Source organism: Tarenaya hassleriana, unplaced genomic scaffold (genome assembly GCF_000463585.1).
Source record: "Tarenaya hassleriana unplaced genomic scaffold, ASM46358v1 Cleome5, whole genome shotgun sequence".
Classification (NCBI taxonomy): Eukaryota; Viridiplantae; Streptophyta; class Magnoliopsida; order Brassicales; family Cleomaceae; genus Tarenaya; species Tarenaya hassleriana.
In genome coordinates this window covers 438241-455266 of record NW_010967707.1, presented here as the reverse complement: position 1 = coordinate 455266, position 17026 = coordinate 438241, and the positions used below count along the sequence as shown (strand labels likewise).

Sequence of the window (17026 nt, the reverse complement as noted above, 5' to 3'; positions counted from 1 at the left end):
TAAAAGTTTTGAATAAATACAAAATCCATTTTCATGGATTATTTTTACTTGCAAAAGAGCACATGTTACAGACACATGAAAGAGACGTGACAATACAGTACGGTTTCCACCCAACACAAGAAACAAGTCGTTGGTCTCACTTGGAGGTTTTTATAAAACGACATGAAAATAAATGGAAAATATGAAAAATGCTATATTTTTTTTTAACAAAGAAAAAAAGGAAAACGGTGTCGAGTTGTCCAAAACCAAAACTGGCCCAATCGATTTTGATGTTTATCCGTCCAACAAGGCTCACGACTCCGAGCCCTCTCTTATGACCCAAAAACAAACGAGTAGCTTGGTCGTCTTATCTCCCCCACACGCACACGTGCTGCGTGCATTTCAATCGCCTTATTATTATTATTTGATGATAATAATTGGCTCAAAAGAATATAATTATTAGAGGCTGCCACGTGGGCTTTCGAACGGGGTGACGTGGCAACAACATTAGGGCCATTTGCATCTCCCGCTCGCCTTCTTAAAAAAACTTTAAAACGAAAAAATCATTTTCAGTTTCCCTCGTTTGCCCCATTTGCGAATCTTCCATGAGAAGCTCTTCCCGCGGCTCCTGCAGTGTACTCTCCGAGTTTCTCTGTTCAGTCCTCTTCTCGATCCGTCAAAGTGTCGATCTTTCTCTCCGATTTCTCCTCCCTGAAATCCCAATTTCCGATCAATTCTATTCACTCTCCGGGAGATTTTCTCGAATTCAAAACGATGGAGTTGAGTTCTCCTCCTAAGCCGTTTCTGGGCGTCCGTTTCGCTCTCGTTGGGTTCAATCCCGTCGATCAAAACAAGGTATTTCATCATTTTCTCGTTATGGTTTAGTCAACCTTATGGGTTTCCGAAACGTTCGCTGTCCAATCTTTAGCGACGTACCGCTGGTACAACGCATCAGCTTCGATAATTAGTGACGACTGAAGTTACGTTGGTTTGATTTTTCATGGGTTTGTCGCTAATTTCGTCTCAATCTTACTATAGTTGCAGTCCAAGCTCATAACTGGTGGCGGTGTCGACGTTGGACGGTTTAGTCAGAGCTACACTCACCTCATTGTCGACAAGCTTATTTATGTAAGTTTCATGTTTGGTCCGTGTTCTCTATGTCTTCTCAGTTTATCTCGTGCAATGCAGGCTTAGATACTTTTGTGTCATCACTCGATAATTTTGTTTTTTAGGACGATCCCATATGCGTTGCTGCCCGGAATAGCGGGAAAGTTGTTGTTCTGGGTTCCTGGGTTGATCACAGCTTCAACGTTGGAGCCCTGGTTGATGCGAATTCTGTGAGTTCTTACTCGATCTCCTGTTTCTGGTATTGAAGGTTAGATGTTCATGAGACGCATATAAGATGTTAGAAGCAATTTAGCTCGGTGCCTCAGTTTTCAACCAAAATCTTTGCCTTATGTTCCTGTCAAGTGATTCCGTATTATTTCATCTCATGGAATGTCCTGCTATTGCCTTTTGGTGTTTTCCTTTCCTTTGTACTTTTCAGCGACAAATTACAACCTGTGACTTATCAACCTTTGAGATTTGCTTTATTGGTTCAAATGTGTGTCCTTCATTAGGTTTAAGGGTTTATCCAATATATTGGGTTTTTTCTCAAATTTCCGGTTCCACGTTTTGAATTCTTTCCACTATGGAACAAAGTGTTTCTCTTATCTTCTCTTTTCACAGGTTATGTACAGACCCCCAAAAGATCTGAATGGAATTCCCGGTGCTGAAAGCTTAATTGTATGCTTGACTGGGTACCAACGTCATGATAGAGATGACATTATGGTTGGTGCCGGCTGACCTTTTCCTTGTTGTTCATCCGTTGGTTAATGCAATCTGCTGTTTCATCTGATGGTCACATGCTATCATAGTTGTGAAATTTGTTTCATCATTTTCAGTCAATGGTTGCTTTGATGGGTGGACAATTCTCCAAGCCGTTGGTTGCTAACAAAATAACTCACCTTATTTGCTACAAGTTTGAGGGTGAGTCACTCATGGGCATTTGATTGACACCCCTTGCTTTTTTGTTTTCAATTCAATTTTCTATGTGGTTTCATTGGTAATGTCTCTGGACTCGGGTACAGATATTTTGAGAGAATTTGTTTTTCTTTACAGGGGACAAGTATGAGCTTGCCAAGAGGATAAAGAGGATTAAAATAGTGAACCACCGGTGGTTAGAAGATTGGTGAGACTCATACACCACAAACTCTATTTATGGATGTAGATACCGATGTGGATTTTCAAAAACATGTTTTCTTGTTTGCAGTTTAAAGGCATGGCAGCTCCTTCCAGAGGCTGATTATGGAATAAGGTAAAATGCATGTGAACTATATCTATGTTTAGTTACTTATCAACTTGAATTTTGAATTGCTAAAATTATGTATTCGATCTAGGAGTTTATTGAGTGATCTCTTGTTTAGCGGCTCTATTAGAATGACTAGATTGACCCAGCTTATTATTACATGGTTGCAGTGGCTATGAGTTGGAGATGATGGAGGCTTCAGCTAAGGATTCTGAAGATGAAGCAGAAGATGCTTCCACGAAGCGTGCAAACAAGAGCCCTCTTGGTCTCAGGGTCATAGTTGCAGTTGACGGTAGCATGCCTAAATCGGTAGAACTGAATGCACCGGTTGTTCAAGCAAAAACAGGTGCACAGGCTGATTCCTCAAGCACCATTACATCCAAAGACGTGTGGTTAACTCCTAAAAAGGTTGACAGACCCCATGAAACCATGGCCTCTATTGATGCCGGTCTTCCTCTGCAACATGATTCTGGAAAACCAAGAACTTTTCAGGATGCTTTCCATGACGCATTGGCTGATCCATTTGACAAGAAATCAGTGTCTAGAGAGGTCAAAGATGACTTGATGTCTGGATCCAAGAATACTGAAAGGTTTTCACCCATGGCTCCTTTGCAACATGATTGTTCGAAAACAAGCACTTTCCAGGATACTTCTCATGACAAGACATCTGGGACTAGAGAGGTCATGTCAATGTTCAATCCACTTGACAAGACACCTGGGTCTAGAGATGGCAAAGATGACTTGACATCTATTTCCAAGAGCACCGAAAGGTTTCCATCCTTGGCTATGAAGTTGAGTTCAAAGTACCAATGGGATGAGTCAAGCATCCGAAATAGTTCCCCAGGAACAAATAACGGTGGCTTAAAAGCTATAACTTCTTCTGATATCTCTGCATCTAAATCAAATTATGCTGCAGAAGGAACCAGTGGCCGTGAGGATGCCTGCAAGATTGATAAGTTGCATGAAAAAGAGTCCCCTCAGAAGAGATCAACAGGTGGATATGCTAGTAGCTCAAAATCACAAAAAGTAGGCGGCGGCGGGGAGCCGATTGGTGTACTAACGGCTAGTCTCTTCTTGCCAGAACAAAGCCATATCTCAGTGTCAAGCAACAGTTGTCCAAATGAAGGCGGGGAAGTTGCCCAGAAATCGCCTGTGAGTAATTCAACTACCAAGTCATTGAGCTCAAATGTGGTAGATAGAAAATATGCTATCCTGACTTCAGAGGGCGAGCTAGCTGAGACTATTGCCAAGAAAACACCTGAAAGATCATTGACTGAACTGGCAATGGAAAAATCTAACACGATGTCAGGTTTGGACGATCTTGGAAAGAGCGACAAGCCAGACACTGAGCAGCCTAAGAAGAAAACTGCTTCCAGAAAGACCCTAGGCACAAGACCCAAGATAAGGAATAGCAGTAAAAAAATGGGATCTCTTTACTTGAGCAAAACTGTGTTAAGCAATGACCGCACTAATTGCTTAAGCAAAGGAGAAGTTGCAACACCGATGCTGGAGGATGGCAATCAGAAGGAAACCTCAGTTCCAGCCATTAATTCTGAATCCACACCGAAAGTAGCACAACAAGTTGACTCTAAGGGTATCACTTTTGAGAAAATCGACTGTACAGATGGTGATACCAATCCTCCTGCAGAGAAAGTCAATCACGAGCTTGATGCTGATGTGAACCAACAAGATATGCTGGTTGAGACTGAAGGACAGCGCAGAGCTGATGCAGAGGTTGAAGTAAGAACAGCAGAAACAGAAGCAAATGATGGTTCAAATGAGGGTGCATCTGATGATAGGAACAAAAGTAAATGTGGAAAGAAGGCCTCTGGAGAACAGATTAATCTCGGCAATTCGAAGAAACGAGATTCACCCACAGCTGAAGTGGGGAAAGCTAGTATCAAGAAGACGAAAAGGGCTAGAAAAGAAAATGTGAGAGGAAATGATACTGAGTTGAAAGATAGGGGTGGTAACTCTGTGGAAGAGAAGGAGAACGTAGCTGTGAGAGGAAATGATGCAGAGGTTGAAATAAGAACAGCAGAACCAGAACTAAATGATGGTTCAAATGAGGATGCACCTGATGATACTACAGAACTAGTGATTGATAGGAACAAAAGTAAGCGTGGAAAGAAGGCCTCTGGAGAACTGATTAACCTCGGCAATTTGAAGAAACGGGATTTACCCACAGCTGAAGTGGGAAAAGCTAGTATCAAGAAGACGAAAAGGTCTAGAAAAGAAAACAATGTGAGAGAAAATGATAGGGGTGATAACTCTGTGGAAGAGAAGGAGAACGTAGCTGTGAATAAAAAATCTCGGAAGATTGGTGGTGACGAGAGTTTGAGCATGGGAAAACCACCTGCAAGAAAGGAAACTGAAAAGTCAGCTAAGACCCTAACAAAAACAGAGAAAAAGTCTGAGCAGATCAGTTCTTCAAAGTCGATGGCTAGTAGAAAAATCTTGCACGACAGAGGAAAGGAGTCTGCATGTTTTATAGTGAGCGGGCCTAGATTTCAGAGAAAGGAATATCAACAGATAGTCAGGCGTTTGAAAGGAAAAGCTTGCAGGGATTCTCATCAATGGTCTTATCAGGCAACACATTTCATCGCTTCAGAGATTCGCCGGACTGAAAAGTTTTTCGCTGCATCTGCATCTGGAAGGTACAATTACCAGAGAATAACCTATGCAGTATACTCTTTTTTAACTTGTTTAACACTCTTTGACTCTTCAGTGCTATTCTCTTCTTTGTGATCTGTCATTTACTGAGACAATGTCTAGTGAAGCTAATCCGTTGTCTAGTATTTCCCTTTGAAGTTTCTGACTTTCCCTTTGCTTTCACCTCCTCTAATGCAGTTGGATTCTCAAGGGAGATTATTTACCTGCTTGTAGCCAAGCTGGGAAATTCTTGCCCGAGGAACCTTTTGAATGGCACAGTACTGGTCTCAGTCAGGACGGTGCAATAAACTTAGAGGCCCCAAGAAAATGGCGGCTTGTCAGAGAGAAAACGGGTCATGGTGCCTTTTATGGAATGCGCATTGTCATATATGGTGACTGCATGGTCCCATCTTTGGTAAGAGTTCTTTTCCTTTCATTCGTGAAATGATAGAAACTGTTCTCTTATGTGCTTGTTTTAGGATGAGCAAATGTGCCCAAAGACAACCCTTTTCAACCGGGGTCTGAAAATATTATACAGAAAGTAGTCTCCTGTATCATTTTCTTGTCTAGGGTAGACTTCTTTGGTGTAACCTGAAGAACTCCGATCATGTTTTGCTGGATCAGGATACCCTCAAACGTGCAGTGAAATCCGGGGATGGTACTATACTAGCAACAGCACCACCTTACAGGAGGTTCCTGAATTCAGACACCGATTTCGCTGTCATAAGCCCCGGAATGCCGCGGGTTGATGCCTGGATCCAGGAGTTTCTGAATCACGAGATACCATGTGTTCTTGCGGATTACCTCGTGGAATACATATGCAAACCCGGGTACCCTCTTGACAAACATGTGCTTTACAACACTCATAAGTGGGCAGAACAGTCATTTAACAAGCTGCAACGAAGCTCGGAAGAGGAGGTTGTAGAGGAAGAAGTTGCCTCGCCATCAGGTCATTCCGAGGGCGACGATATAGCTTGTGTGGTAAAACAACATGAACTATGAAACAGATGACTGTAACATGTGTTATTATATCGTTCTTGAAATTGGGTCATATACCAAATCAATGGAGTGATCATAACTGCGAAGATATGTGATAATAGGTTTGTGGGAGGAGTGACAGAGAAGAGGTGATGCTGATATGCGGCGATGAGAAGAACTCGAGGGGCTGCGGAATCGGAACACACATGGACTGCTGTGATCCTCCAATGGCCCGAGTTCCTGAACATGATTGGTTCTGTCCTCAATGCAGTGACAGCACTCCCAAGAAGAAGACAAGGAAAGTCAAACGGAACTGAGTTTTTGCAATTTCTTGTTTGGGGTTTGTAGGTCCAACGTTGTGTTAGAAAACCCAAACAAGAAAATTAGGCACTTGCTTTAGGGTATGTAGTGGTGATTATCATTATCATATTATCATTCGTTACTTGCAATTCCCTTCTTACAAATATACAACCTCTACATTCCAAACACCTCTCTACATTGACTGTGGATCACCCGAAGCTTCCCCCGACACCTTCGGCCGCTCATGACTTCCTGACTGCTTCTACTCCGGCGGTGTCACCGCCGTCGTCTCCGCGCCTCTCCTGTTCCATCCCTCCTTTGCAAGAAGAATTGCTACGTTGTCCCTACGTAGAAGCAGTCGGGAAGCCATGAGCGGCCGAAGGTGTCGGCGGAAGCTTTGGGAGATAATCTCAGTCATTTGGGTGTTTGAATTGTTTACCTTTAGATCTATATGGGTGCTAACGAGACTCTGGGTATTTTTTGGCAGTGGCTGCTATGAAGGCGCTTAAGGATTCACTTCGTGTTCCAGATAGAATGGGTCGGAATGGTGATCCCCGTGCTCCCACTATCTGAGTCGCATGCCGCCCCGACCGGCATGGACCTGGCCTCGTTATATTCCAAATGTACAAGATTGTATTTGTATTTCTCCGTCATTATGTTTTAGGCGTGGAATTTGTATTTAATCTGAAAAATTAGATCATGATGCTTCAGCCGGCCGGCATTGAAAATGATCGATTTGAGCAAACCGGTGTTTTGTGAATGTTGTTTTTATTTTCTCTACTAAATAAATATACGCCCGTAATCCCATGGATCAAATGGGACATGTATATATTGTATCGCTTTGCAGCATTACTATAACAAGCCACAGGCGCATGTGTATAATAATATAAAAAGCTATGTTTTAATTGCACTCCTGCTGTAAGAAAGAGACGGTCCCGGCATTGCGGTCATAGCCAACCAAGAAATCGGCCTGACCCGCGCTCCCATATATCGACACATTCTTCGGAGATCCGACGAAAGACAAGCACACAACCCCCGGCGAAATCCTCGGGAAGGAGTTCAACGGGCTCAATTTCAAGTCGGCGCCTTTGAAATGCATCTGTATCTCCGGCAGGTTGACGACATATATCGGCACTTTATAGCATAAGTTGAAACCGGCCATCACCGCCACCTTCTCCGCCTTCATCACCTGGTCATGTCATGTGGAAATATGTATACATGTATATACACACACATATAAGTTGCATGTTTGTGTAGCAACGAAATATCTACCAAAGCATTACCTTATCAAGCTCAGCCACCACTTGCTTATAGAAATCCATGGGAAGAAACGTCAACGTGGTTCCTACGTCAATCATCATATTGCCCTCAGTGGCGCCACCGTTCGCCGAGCCCGGAAACTTCAACCTCTTTTTACCGACGCTGATCGCTTCGAGCGTTAAGTAATAAGCGTTGGAGTCAGGTTTTTTGGTTATCGGTGTCGAGACTGCTGAGGGACCTGAAACGACACCGTCGGAACCGAATTTGATACGGCTGGGCCTGCTCGTATCGAACGGCGGCGATAAGCAGAAAGAGAAAACACCATTGATGACAGGGCCGAGCTGAGAAATGAGAGAAGCGTCGCCATAGTCGAGCCCTATGATCCCTGACCCTCCTAAGGTGGCGATGGCGTTTTCGTGGCCGACCCCGACAATCGTGGACAGCAGCGTGTGTGAACCGATGGTTAGAGTCTCGGTCACTATATTTCCTGCCGAGTACGAGCCGTCGAGGTACGTTTGTTTGTACATACAAGCGTAGTTACCCTCACAAGACGTGATGGGGGAGAGAAGGCTGCATTGGGTCCATAAACAACTGATGATGTTGTAAGTGGATGAGGCTTTGGGATCGAAAAGAGGGTTTGACTGCTCGAAGCACTTCGTGCATGGCTGACCTTGAGCCCATATAAGCGAGCTTCCAGTATCCGCATACCCTAAAACTTCCACCGGAGGAGTTCCCATTCCGATCTTCATCAAATACTCGCCTGTTCCGCTCGACGTTAAATCCGAAGATACCGCCGTTAATCGTCCATGATGGCTTGAACGGATCAATGAACGGTTCGCTGCAGCCGCGAACCGTTCGGTCGGGGTTAGGTCGGGGTTGTAGAACGGAGACTTTGGTGAGTCACGGTGGATTAACTCGAGGGTAAAACCGTCTTTTGGACTTTCTGCATGGGAAACAACAAGCAGACACGTCGAGACTAAAGAAAGGAGAAGAAACAACGATGCATAAGAGATGTTAGTCATGGTGATTTCTGATATCTGACTCTACGTACGAGTGCACGTTTCCCCTTTTATACGGTGACCATGAGTGTGTACAAAACAATATTTTAGAAGATGATAATTTTGTTTGATTTTATGCTTATATTATAGATATCTTTTATTAATTAAATAAGATATTGGGGATTCTTTAATACAGAAAATAGCAGAGGATTCGATACCAGAATAGTAAAAAAATAATTGGAGATTTCCTGCTATTCATGTACACCTTTAGAATATATATTTACATATAGAAAACATAATATTTAATTAACAAATTATCAAATAAACATAAATATTTTGTTTTTCCTATAACCTTAAAATATCTTAATTAATTAACAAAATATGTAAAATATAAATATAAATATAAAATAAAATATAAATATTACCAGCATATTCTAAAATGGTTCTCATAAACCATATTCTTATACACATGTATAGAACGAATCGACTTGACTCCATACCAAGAACTGTAAAATCTTTCTATTCGACTCAGTTCGATTCATTTTTAGACAAAACAGAAATTGTTTGGCATATCTCGACTGATTCCGAACCAAATGAACCTACTCGCTAACCAAATATATTTTAAGAATATATATATATATATAGGGATATATATTCATGAATGCATATGTAATTTTGGTTCTTACAGAAACGATCTTGATCCATTATGCTTCAAGAAGTTTAATAAAAAAAAAGAAAGATCAATACTTGAAGATGATTATGAGAATTTATGCTCGAAGTGACAATGACCGTATTATAATCCAAATTGAAAGAAAAAAATTGCCCATAAGAAAATGTTAATGCCAGGGGACCAAATACCCGGCCCAAAAATAGATGAACTTTTGATCATTTGGGCCCATGGGCCCACCGGAAATCAAGACAAAAACTGTTGGGCTTTAGAGAGAATCCTAGTAATTGTTGCATTGAGTTAGATCCATTGACCGCAACGTCACGGTGATAAAGGCTTGAGAGAGGAAGAGGTGGGCCCCACTGTTCTTATGCATCGGCTAAGATGCTTCATGGGCCTATTTGCACACGTCCTCGGCCCAAGTATTATTCATTTAATGGGTCGTTTTAACGGCACACGTCCTCCGGCCCAAACCTTTAGGTTATGTATCGCTTTTTTTTTTTTTACATTTTTTTTAGTACGCTATATAAATTTTAAGAATGTTGTTTTATTTTCTCCCGTAAATAAATATAGGCCCCATAATCCCACAAAAACAACACGAATTTAGTCAAAGATCAAATAATTATGAAACACACACACAGTCTTATTATACTCCACCACAAGCGATGGACGCATGTGTATATAATATAAAAGGCATTTTTTAATTGCACTGCTGCTGCATGAAAGAGACGGTCCCGGCATTGCGGTCATAGCCAACCAAGAGATCGGCCTGACCCGCGTTCCCGTATATCGACACATTGTCCGCAGATCCGAAGAAAGACAAACACACAACCTCCGGCGAAAGCCTCGGGAAGGAGCTTGAAGGGCTCAATTTCAAGTCAGCGCCTTTGAAATGCATCTGTATCTCCGGCAGGATGACGTCATTTCCCGGCGCTTTGTAGCATAAGTTGAAACCGGCCTTCCCCACCGTCACCTTCTCCGCATTCACCACCTGGTCATATGGAAATATATATACATGTATACACACACATATGTATAATTAGTTGCATGTTTGTTGTAGCAATAAAATATCTACCAAAGCATTACCTTTTCAACCACAGCCACCACTTGGTTATAGAAATCTATGGGAAGAAACGTTAATGTGGTTCCTGAGTCAATCATCATATTGCCCTCGTTGGCGCCACCGTAAGCCGATCCCAGAAACTCCAGCCTCGTTTCACCGACGCTGATCGCTTCGAGCGTTAAGAAATAAGCGTTTGAGCTGGATTTTCTGGTTATCGGTGTCGAGACTGCGGAGGGACCTGAAACGACACCGTCGGAACCGAATTTGATACGGCTGGGCCTGCTCATATCGAACGGCGGCGATAAGCAGAAAGAGAAAACGCCATTGATGACGGGGCCGAGCCGAGAAATGAGAGAAGCGTCGCCATAGTCAAGACCTATGATCCCTGACCCTCCTAAGGTGGCGATGGTGTTTTCGTGGCCGACCCCGACTACTGTAGACAGCAGCGTGTGTGAACCGATGGTTAGCGTCTCGGTCGCTAGATTTCCTATCGAGTACGTGCCGTCGAAAAGACGTAATAGAGGAGAGAACTTTGCATTGGGTCGAAGAACAACCGAGGCCTATGTAAGTGGATGAAGCTTTGGGATCGAAAAGAGGGTTTGGCTGCTCGTAGCACTTCGTGCATGGCTGACCTTGCGTCCATATAAGCGAGCTTCCAGTATCCGCATACCCTAAAACCTCTACAGGAGGAGTTCCTATTCCGATCTTCATCATATACGCGCCCATCCCGTTCGAGGTTAAATCCGAAGACACTGCCATACGTCCAAGTTGGCTGAAACGGCGTGAACGGACCAATGAACGGTTCACTGCTGCCGTGAACCGTTCGGCCGCCGTTAGGTGAGGGTTATAGAACGGAGACTTTGGGGAATCACGATGGATTAACTCGAGGGTAAAACCGTCTTTTGGATTTTCTGCATGGGAAACAATAAGTAGATACGTCGAAACTAGAGAAAGAAGAAGAAACAAGGATACGTAAGAGATGTTAGTCATGGTGATTTTTGATACGTGACTCTACATAAGATTGGATGTTTTCCCTTTTATACTGTGGCCATGAGGATGTACAAAATAATATTTTAGAAATCGTAATCATATTTGATTTTATATTTATATTTTAGATATTTTTAAATTAAATACGATTTTTAAATATTATATTTTTCTATAAATGTTAATGTAAATTTGGTGTGTATACATCCGGATCAACGACAATGACTTACCGACATAAGATTGGATGTTTTCCCTTTTATACTGTGGCCATGAGGATGTACAAAATAATATTTTAGAAATCGTAATCATATTTGATTTTATATTTATATTTTAGATATTTTTAAATTAAATACGATTTTTAAATATTATATTTTTCTATAAATGTTAATGTAAATTTGGTGTGTATACATCCGGATCAACGACAATGACTTACCGAGGCGAGAGAGTGGTTGAATCATGGGTTTTTTTTTTTTTTTTTTTGGGTATAAGGGTTGAATCATGGAGTTGAGAGATACTAACTAGTAACCACATTTACTTGCATGCTTTGATACCATAATAGAGAGAAAAAAATAGATTCTTTTCTATTCAACTGCACATAATCACAATATTTACATATAGAAAGTGTAATTTTAAAATATCCAATTTTAATAATAAAATATCTAAAATATAAATATCATTATAATATTTATCACAAAGGAAGAAGAACAAGAGTTTAATAGAAAAAAGAGACAACTTTTATCCATCACATTGTTCATATATACACGTGAAACATTAAAACGTAAGCAAGGACAATTATACAGACAATGCAAGGAAAGTAGTACAACGGTAAAAGCAAATAAAGGAAACATGATCAACGGAAGATAAAAGGAAGCCATGGTGGTGCATGCATGTAATCGTGAGGGAGGATATTCTGAATCTCTGTTACGTTGGCATCTTCAATAAGGTTTGGGCTCTAGGCCCAAGTCTTGTATTATGTAATGGTCAATTGGGCCTTCTTGATGTTATGACTTTGGCCCAAATTATAAAATTGTATTTCGTTCGTGTGCGCTTCGTCCATGCATGTCCGTCGCGCACTTACTTCCTCCCATGCATGTACGTACGTTGCTTCCTTCTATGTTCCAATGTCCGTTATATTCTTCTTCGTCATGTGGTCCGAGTGTGTGCTCATCAAGTTCGACATTCTTCTCAACACTTTTCTATTCAATCTGTACATAATCACAATATTATAGAAAGTGTAATTTTAAAAGACCCAATTTTACTAATAAATTATCTAAAATATAAATATCATTATAATATTTCTAAAATAATCTGCATGTTTCTTGACACTAATCATATTTTTATACACATGTAAATGTATATATGAATAAGATTCTAAAGCGCGCCGACTCGACTCGGCGACCATCACGATCTCAAAATTTTTGGGTTCGATTTAATCCAACTCGTCACGGTCAAACCCTAAGAATTGATGCTTGAAGCGACGCGTATGGGTCGAATCTCCAATATGAATGTTTTGTTAAAGTCCGATATAAACGTTTTTTTTTTATAACAAAGTCATTTTCAAAAATCATGGGTTCGATTTCACTGGTAGGAAGAGATATGATTTATGCACCAAAATAGTCCATATACAAAGGGTGATCTCGGGTCTAAGGTGGATATAGTCGGGTCGAAGATCCGATGAACCATTCTGGTTATCAAAAAAAAAAAAGTCCAATATGAATGTTATGAACCGCATATTTATATTTTAGATATTTTCATTAATTGAATAAGATTTTTAAGGTTATATCTTTTACATTATAAATAATACAAGTTTGGGACATATACTTATTCTTCGGATTCGGCTAAAAAATTAGTTAATAAAAATATCTAAAAAAGTAAACCCCTTTATACCTTATGAATTTTCTCCCGTGTAGCCTACTTGTATATCAGTCGATATATATGGTAGTCAATTTTGTAATATTTTTTGTTTGTAATTTATATTGGATCGACTTATTTGGAATATACACTTTCCAATGATGGGGCATATTAGGTATATGCATGGAAATACCTAATACGTCCCATGTACAACTGTGTGTATTTGGGAAGTCGTATGATTCACCGTCCACATTTGACTGCAAATTAATGTAAAAATATTCTAAATTAGGCAATTTGTGTTATTTATGACACGCAAAAAATAATGCATTAATTACGAAAGAGTTGATATTCAAGACGTATCTTTGTATTATATGCGATGATTATGAAAGTATTGTGTATAATTAATAAAGTACCTAAAATATAAGTATAAAATCAAATAAAATTATGATCTTCTAAGATATTTTTTCTTTTTTTGATGAAAAGGGAAATTATGATATTCAATAAAATCTGTAGATCCTCGTGGTTCACCTTATAAAAGGGAAACATCCACTCGTAGAGTCACGTATCAGAAATCACCATGACTAAAATATCTTATGCATCGTTCTCTCTTCTTCTTTCTTTGGTCTCGACGTACCTAATTATTGTTTCCCATGCAGAAAACCCTAAAGACGGTTTTACCCTCGAGTTAATCCACCGTGACTCCCCAAAGTCTCCGTTCTACAACCCCAACATAACCCTGGCCGAACGGTTCGCGGCTGCTGTGAACCGTTCACTAACCCGTTCACGCCGTTTCAGCCGCCATGGACGGTTATTGACGGTGGATGCGGATTTAACTTCGAGCGGAACAACCGATTATCTGATGAAGATCGGAATGGGAACTCCTCCGGTGGAAGTTTTAGGGTTTTCGGATACTGGAAGCTCGCTTATATGGACGCAGGGTCAGCCATGCACCAAGTGCCAGGACCAGCCAAACCCTCTTTTCGATCCCAAAGGTTCGTCCTCTTACAAAAACATCGGTTGTTCTTGGACCCAATGCAAAGTTCTTTCCTCTATTTCGTCTTGTGGTGGTGGCGACGCCTGTATGTACAAACAAACGTACCTCGACGGCACGTACTCGATAGGAAATCTAGCGACCGAGACACTCACCATCGGTTCACACGCTCTGCTTTCGGCGGTAGTCGGGGTCGGTCACGACAACGGACCCGACGTAAGAGGTTCGGGGATCATAGGTCTCGACTATGGCGATGCTTCTCTCATTTCTCAGCTCGGCCCCGTCATCAACGGCATTTTCTCTTTCTGCTTAACGCCGTTCGATTCAGACAGGCCCAGCCGAATCAAATTCGGTTCCGAAGGTGTCGTTTCCGGCCCCTCTGCGGTCTCCACACCCATAACCAGAAAATCCAAATCAAGCGCTTATTTCTTAACGCTCGAAGCGATCAGCGTCGCCGGGACGAGGTTGGCGTTTCCGGGCTCGGCGTACGGTGGCGCCAATGAGGGCAACATGATGATTGACTCAGGAACCACATTGACGGTTCTTCCCATGAGTTTCTATAACCAAGTGGTGGCTGAGCTCGATAAGGTAATGTTTTGGTATGCACGGTGGAAAATTTTGCTCAAAGTTATATTACATTGCTACACAAACATGCAACTTATATGTGTTTCCACATGACCAGGTGTTAAAGGTGGAGAAGGCGCCGGTAGGGGAGACGGGTTTCAGCCTCTGCTACAAAACGCCGGGAAATGACGTCCTGCCGGAGATTCAGATGCATTTCAAAGGCGCCGACTTGAAACTGAGCCCTTCGAACTCCTTCCCGAGAATTTCGCCGGAGACTGTGTGCTTCTCCTTCATCGGATCTCCGGCGGGTGTGTCGATATATGGGAACATGGGTCAGACCGACTTCTTGGTTGGTTATGACCGCAACGCAGCGACAGTCTCTTTCATACAGCAAGAATGCAGTTAAAAGTGTCTTTCATATTATACACATGCATCCAGGGGCGGACCCACTTATATCTGAGTGGTTCCTAGACCCCATCCAATATCTTAATTTATTTGTAATTTTATTAATTTTTAGTAACAAACTTAAAATGCTCCCACTAAAAAAAAAAATTGTCCCCCTTCTCTCTTTTTGTCATATTTTTTTTCTTAAAATGAGATTATGTATTAACATTTGCCCCACTAATAATCATTTTTGGGTCCTGCATGCATCTATCGCTTCGTCTAGAATCTGGGCCTTGTGTCCGGCCCAGGACGTTTCAGTTCTGGAAACCCATGTTAGTTCGTAATCACCGCATTCTTTTTTTTTTTTGGTAATGAAATAATCACCGCATTCTTATGCGGGGAAAAATTAGGAATGTATTCCTAATTGTATATCCAAAAAACATATACAATGATTAGTTTATAAACATATATTTGCTAAACACATACGTTTGTCCATACCTTTAAATATTTCCATATATTAAAAAACATATACGATCGTATCTCCCAAGTGAATATTCACGACTTTTTTTTTGGCAAATACGTTGATTTACATACAATTAAGAATATATACAATAATGATTACTTATATATATTGATCGATATACGATTCGGAATATATACGATTCGAATATATGAATAAGAGAGATGTACATGTATATAAGGATGTGGTCACGGCCAAAAAGAAAAAAGAAAAAGAGAGAGAGCGCATCATCAACTGGTGTTTACAGAGTCACGCATCCGAAGAATATGTCTTCTGTATCGTCGTTGTCCCTTCTTCTTTTGTTGTCGATAACGACGTCCCTACTTGTTATTTCCCATGCAAAAGACAGTTTCACGGCCGAGTTAATCCATCGTGACTCGCCAAAGTCACCGTTCTACAACCCCAACCTAACCCTGAGCGAACGGTTCGAGGCTGCAGTGAACCGTTCATTGATCCGTTCATGCAGTTTCGGCCGCCAAGAACGCTTGACGTCGATGTCTGCGGATTTAACGTCGAATGGATGGGGTGAGTATATGATGAAGATTGGAATCGGAACTCCTCCGGTGGACGTTTTAGGGTTTGCTGATACCGGAAGCTCGCTCATATGGACGCAATGCGAGCCGTGCACGAAGTGCATCCGTCAGCCAAACCCTCTTTTCAATCCCAAAGTTTCGGCCACTTACAGATTACTCAAGTGTTCATGGACTCAATGCAGTGATCTCTCCCCCATCACGTCTTGTGGAGAGGGCGGCGCTTGTGTGTACAAGGAAGCGTTCGTCGACGGATCCTACACGCAGGGAAACATAGCGACCGAGTCCATAAAGATCGGTACAAGCAAGATACTTTCAGTGATATTCGGTTGCGGCTACCAAAACTCCCTCCACGCCTCAGGATCGGCAGGGGTCATTGGCCTTGACTTGGGGGAAGGCTCTCTCGTCTCTCACCTCGGCCCCGCCATCAGTGGCGTTTTCTCTTACTGCTTATCACCGATCTTTTCGAATCGGCGGAGCTCTATCAGTTTCGGGGTCGTTTCAGGTCCTGGCCCGTATGGGGTCACGACTCCATTAAGCAAGAAACCCGGTTCCGACCGCTATCAGTTAACGCTCGAAGCGGTCAGCGTGGATGGAACAAGGTTGGAGTTTCCTGGCTCGGCTTACGGTGGCGCCAACGAGGGCAATATGAACATTGACTCAGGAACCACGTTGACGTTTCTTCCCATGGATTTCTATAACCAAGTGGTGGCGGAGGTTGATAAGGTAATTCTCTTATATATTAATTCATATATATGTAGCTGGAATGTTTTTTTTTTTTTTTGGTAAAATCTGTATGTATATGTACATGAGCAGGTGATGAATGCGGAGAAGGTGGACATGGGGAAGAAGGGGCTCAGCCTCTGCTACAGAGCGGCGGGGAATGACGTCATCCTGCCGGAGATACGGATGCATTTCAAAGGCGGCGACTTGAGATTGAAGTCTGTGAACTCTTTCC

At 41.8% G+C, this 17026-nt stretch overlaps 5 protein-coding genes across 5 annotated transcripts in view; 3 read left to right on the top strand and 2 right to left on the bottom strand.

Moving 5' to 3' along the window:
• Positions 1-558: 558 nt before the first annotated feature.
• On the top strand, positions 559-7083 carry LOC104825943 (BRCT domain-containing protein At4g02110). The gene is made up of 12 exons (XM_010558398.1): positions 559-834; positions 1018-1107; positions 1212-1316; positions 1708-1809; positions 1923-2007; positions 2140-2209; positions 2291-2335; positions 2497-4983; positions 5177-5393; positions 5603-5959; positions 6079-6357; positions 6744-7083. The coding sequence occupies exons 1-11, from the start codon at positions 754-756 to the stop codon at positions 6271-6273; spliced, it is 3834 nt and encodes a 1277-aa protein (XP_010556700.1). The 5' UTR covers positions 559-753; the 3' UTR covers positions 6274-6357; positions 6744-7083.
• A 63-nt stretch (positions 7084-7146) lies between these two features.
• Positions 7147-8542, bottom strand: LOC104825942 (aspartic proteinase CDR1-like). The gene is made up of 2 exons (XM_010558397.1): positions 7540-8542; positions 7147-7445 (listed from the first exon to the last, which is right to left on the bottom strand). The coding sequence occupies exons 1-2, from the start codon at positions 8536-8538 to the stop codon at positions 7158-7160; spliced, it is 1287 nt and encodes a 428-aa protein (XP_010556699.1). The 5' UTR covers positions 8539-8542; the 3' UTR covers positions 7147-7157.
• Positions 8543-9881: 1339 nt separating this feature from the next.
• Positions 9882-11003, bottom strand: LOC104827365 (aspartic proteinase CDR1-like). Its single transcript, XM_010560538.1, has 3 exons — positions 10877-11003; positions 10268-10731; positions 9882-10172 (listed from the first exon to the last, which is right to left on the bottom strand). The coding sequence occupies exons 1-3, from the start codon at positions 11001-11003 to the stop codon at positions 9882-9884; spliced, it is 882 nt and encodes a 293-aa protein (XP_010558840.1).
• A 2653-nt stretch (positions 11004-13656) lies between these two features.
• LOC104827364 (aspartic proteinase CDR1-like) lies at positions 13657-15111 on the top strand. Its single transcript, XM_010560536.1, has 2 exons — positions 13657-14658; positions 14753-15111. Exons 1-2 carry the CDS (start codon positions 13657-13659, stop codon positions 15038-15040), a joined length of 1290 nt encoding a protein of 429 aa, XP_010558838.1. The 3' UTR covers positions 15041-15111.
• A 693-nt stretch (positions 15112-15804) lies between these two features.
• Positions 15805-17026, top strand: part of LOC104827363 (aspartic proteinase CDR1-like) — a 1466-nt gene continuing 244 nt past the window's right edge. The window contains exons 1-2 of the mRNA XM_010560535.1: positions 15805-16794; positions 16885-17009. Coding sequence (XP_010558837.1) covers positions 15805-16794; positions 16885-17009 — 1115 coding nt within the window. The remainder of the gene's footprint in view (positions 16795-16884; positions 17010-17026) is intronic.

Bases quoted from the DNA above. Each gene is read 5' to 3' on its own strand.
- LOC104827364 (XM_010560536.1), top strand. From the start codon at position 13,657: ATGACTAAAATATCTTATGCATCGTTCTCTCTTCTTCTTTCTTTGGTC. The intron at 14,659-14,752 runs GTAATGTTTTGG...CCACATGACCAG, and splicing joins TGGTGGCTGAGCTCGATAAG to GTGTTAAAGGTGGAGAAGGC.
- LOC104827365 (XM_010560538.1), bottom strand. From the start codon at position 11,003: ATGGCAGTGTCTTCGGATTTAACCTCGAACGGGATGGGCGCGTATATG. The intron at 10,732-10,876 runs GTCAGCCATGCA...CGTACTCGATAG, and splicing joins CTCGCTTATATGGACGCAAG to GAAATCTAGCGACCGAGACG. The intron at 10,173-10,267 runs GTAATGCTTTGG...CCATATGACCAG, and splicing joins TGGTGGCTGTGGTTGAAAAG to GTGGTGAATGCGGAGAAGGT.
- LOC104825942 (XM_010558397.1), bottom strand. From the start codon at position 8,538: ATGACTAACATCTCTTATGCATCGTTGTTTCTTCTCCTTTCTTTAGTC. The intron at 7,446-7,539 runs GTAATGCTTTGG...TGACATGACCAG, and splicing joins TGGTGGCTGAGCTTGATAAG to GTGATGAAGGCGGAGAAGGT.
- LOC104825943 (XM_010558398.1), top strand. From the start codon at position 754: ATGGAGTTGAGTTCTCCTCCTAAGCCGTTTCTGGGCGTCCGTTTCGCT. The intron at 1,108-1,211 runs GTAAGTTTCATG...TTTGTTTTTTAG, and splicing joins TTGTCGACAAGCTTATTTAT to GACGATCCCATATGCGTTGC. The intron at 2,008-2,139 runs GTGAGTCACTCA...TTTTCTTTACAG, and splicing joins TATTTGCTACAAGTTTGAGG to GGGACAAGTATGAGCTTGCC.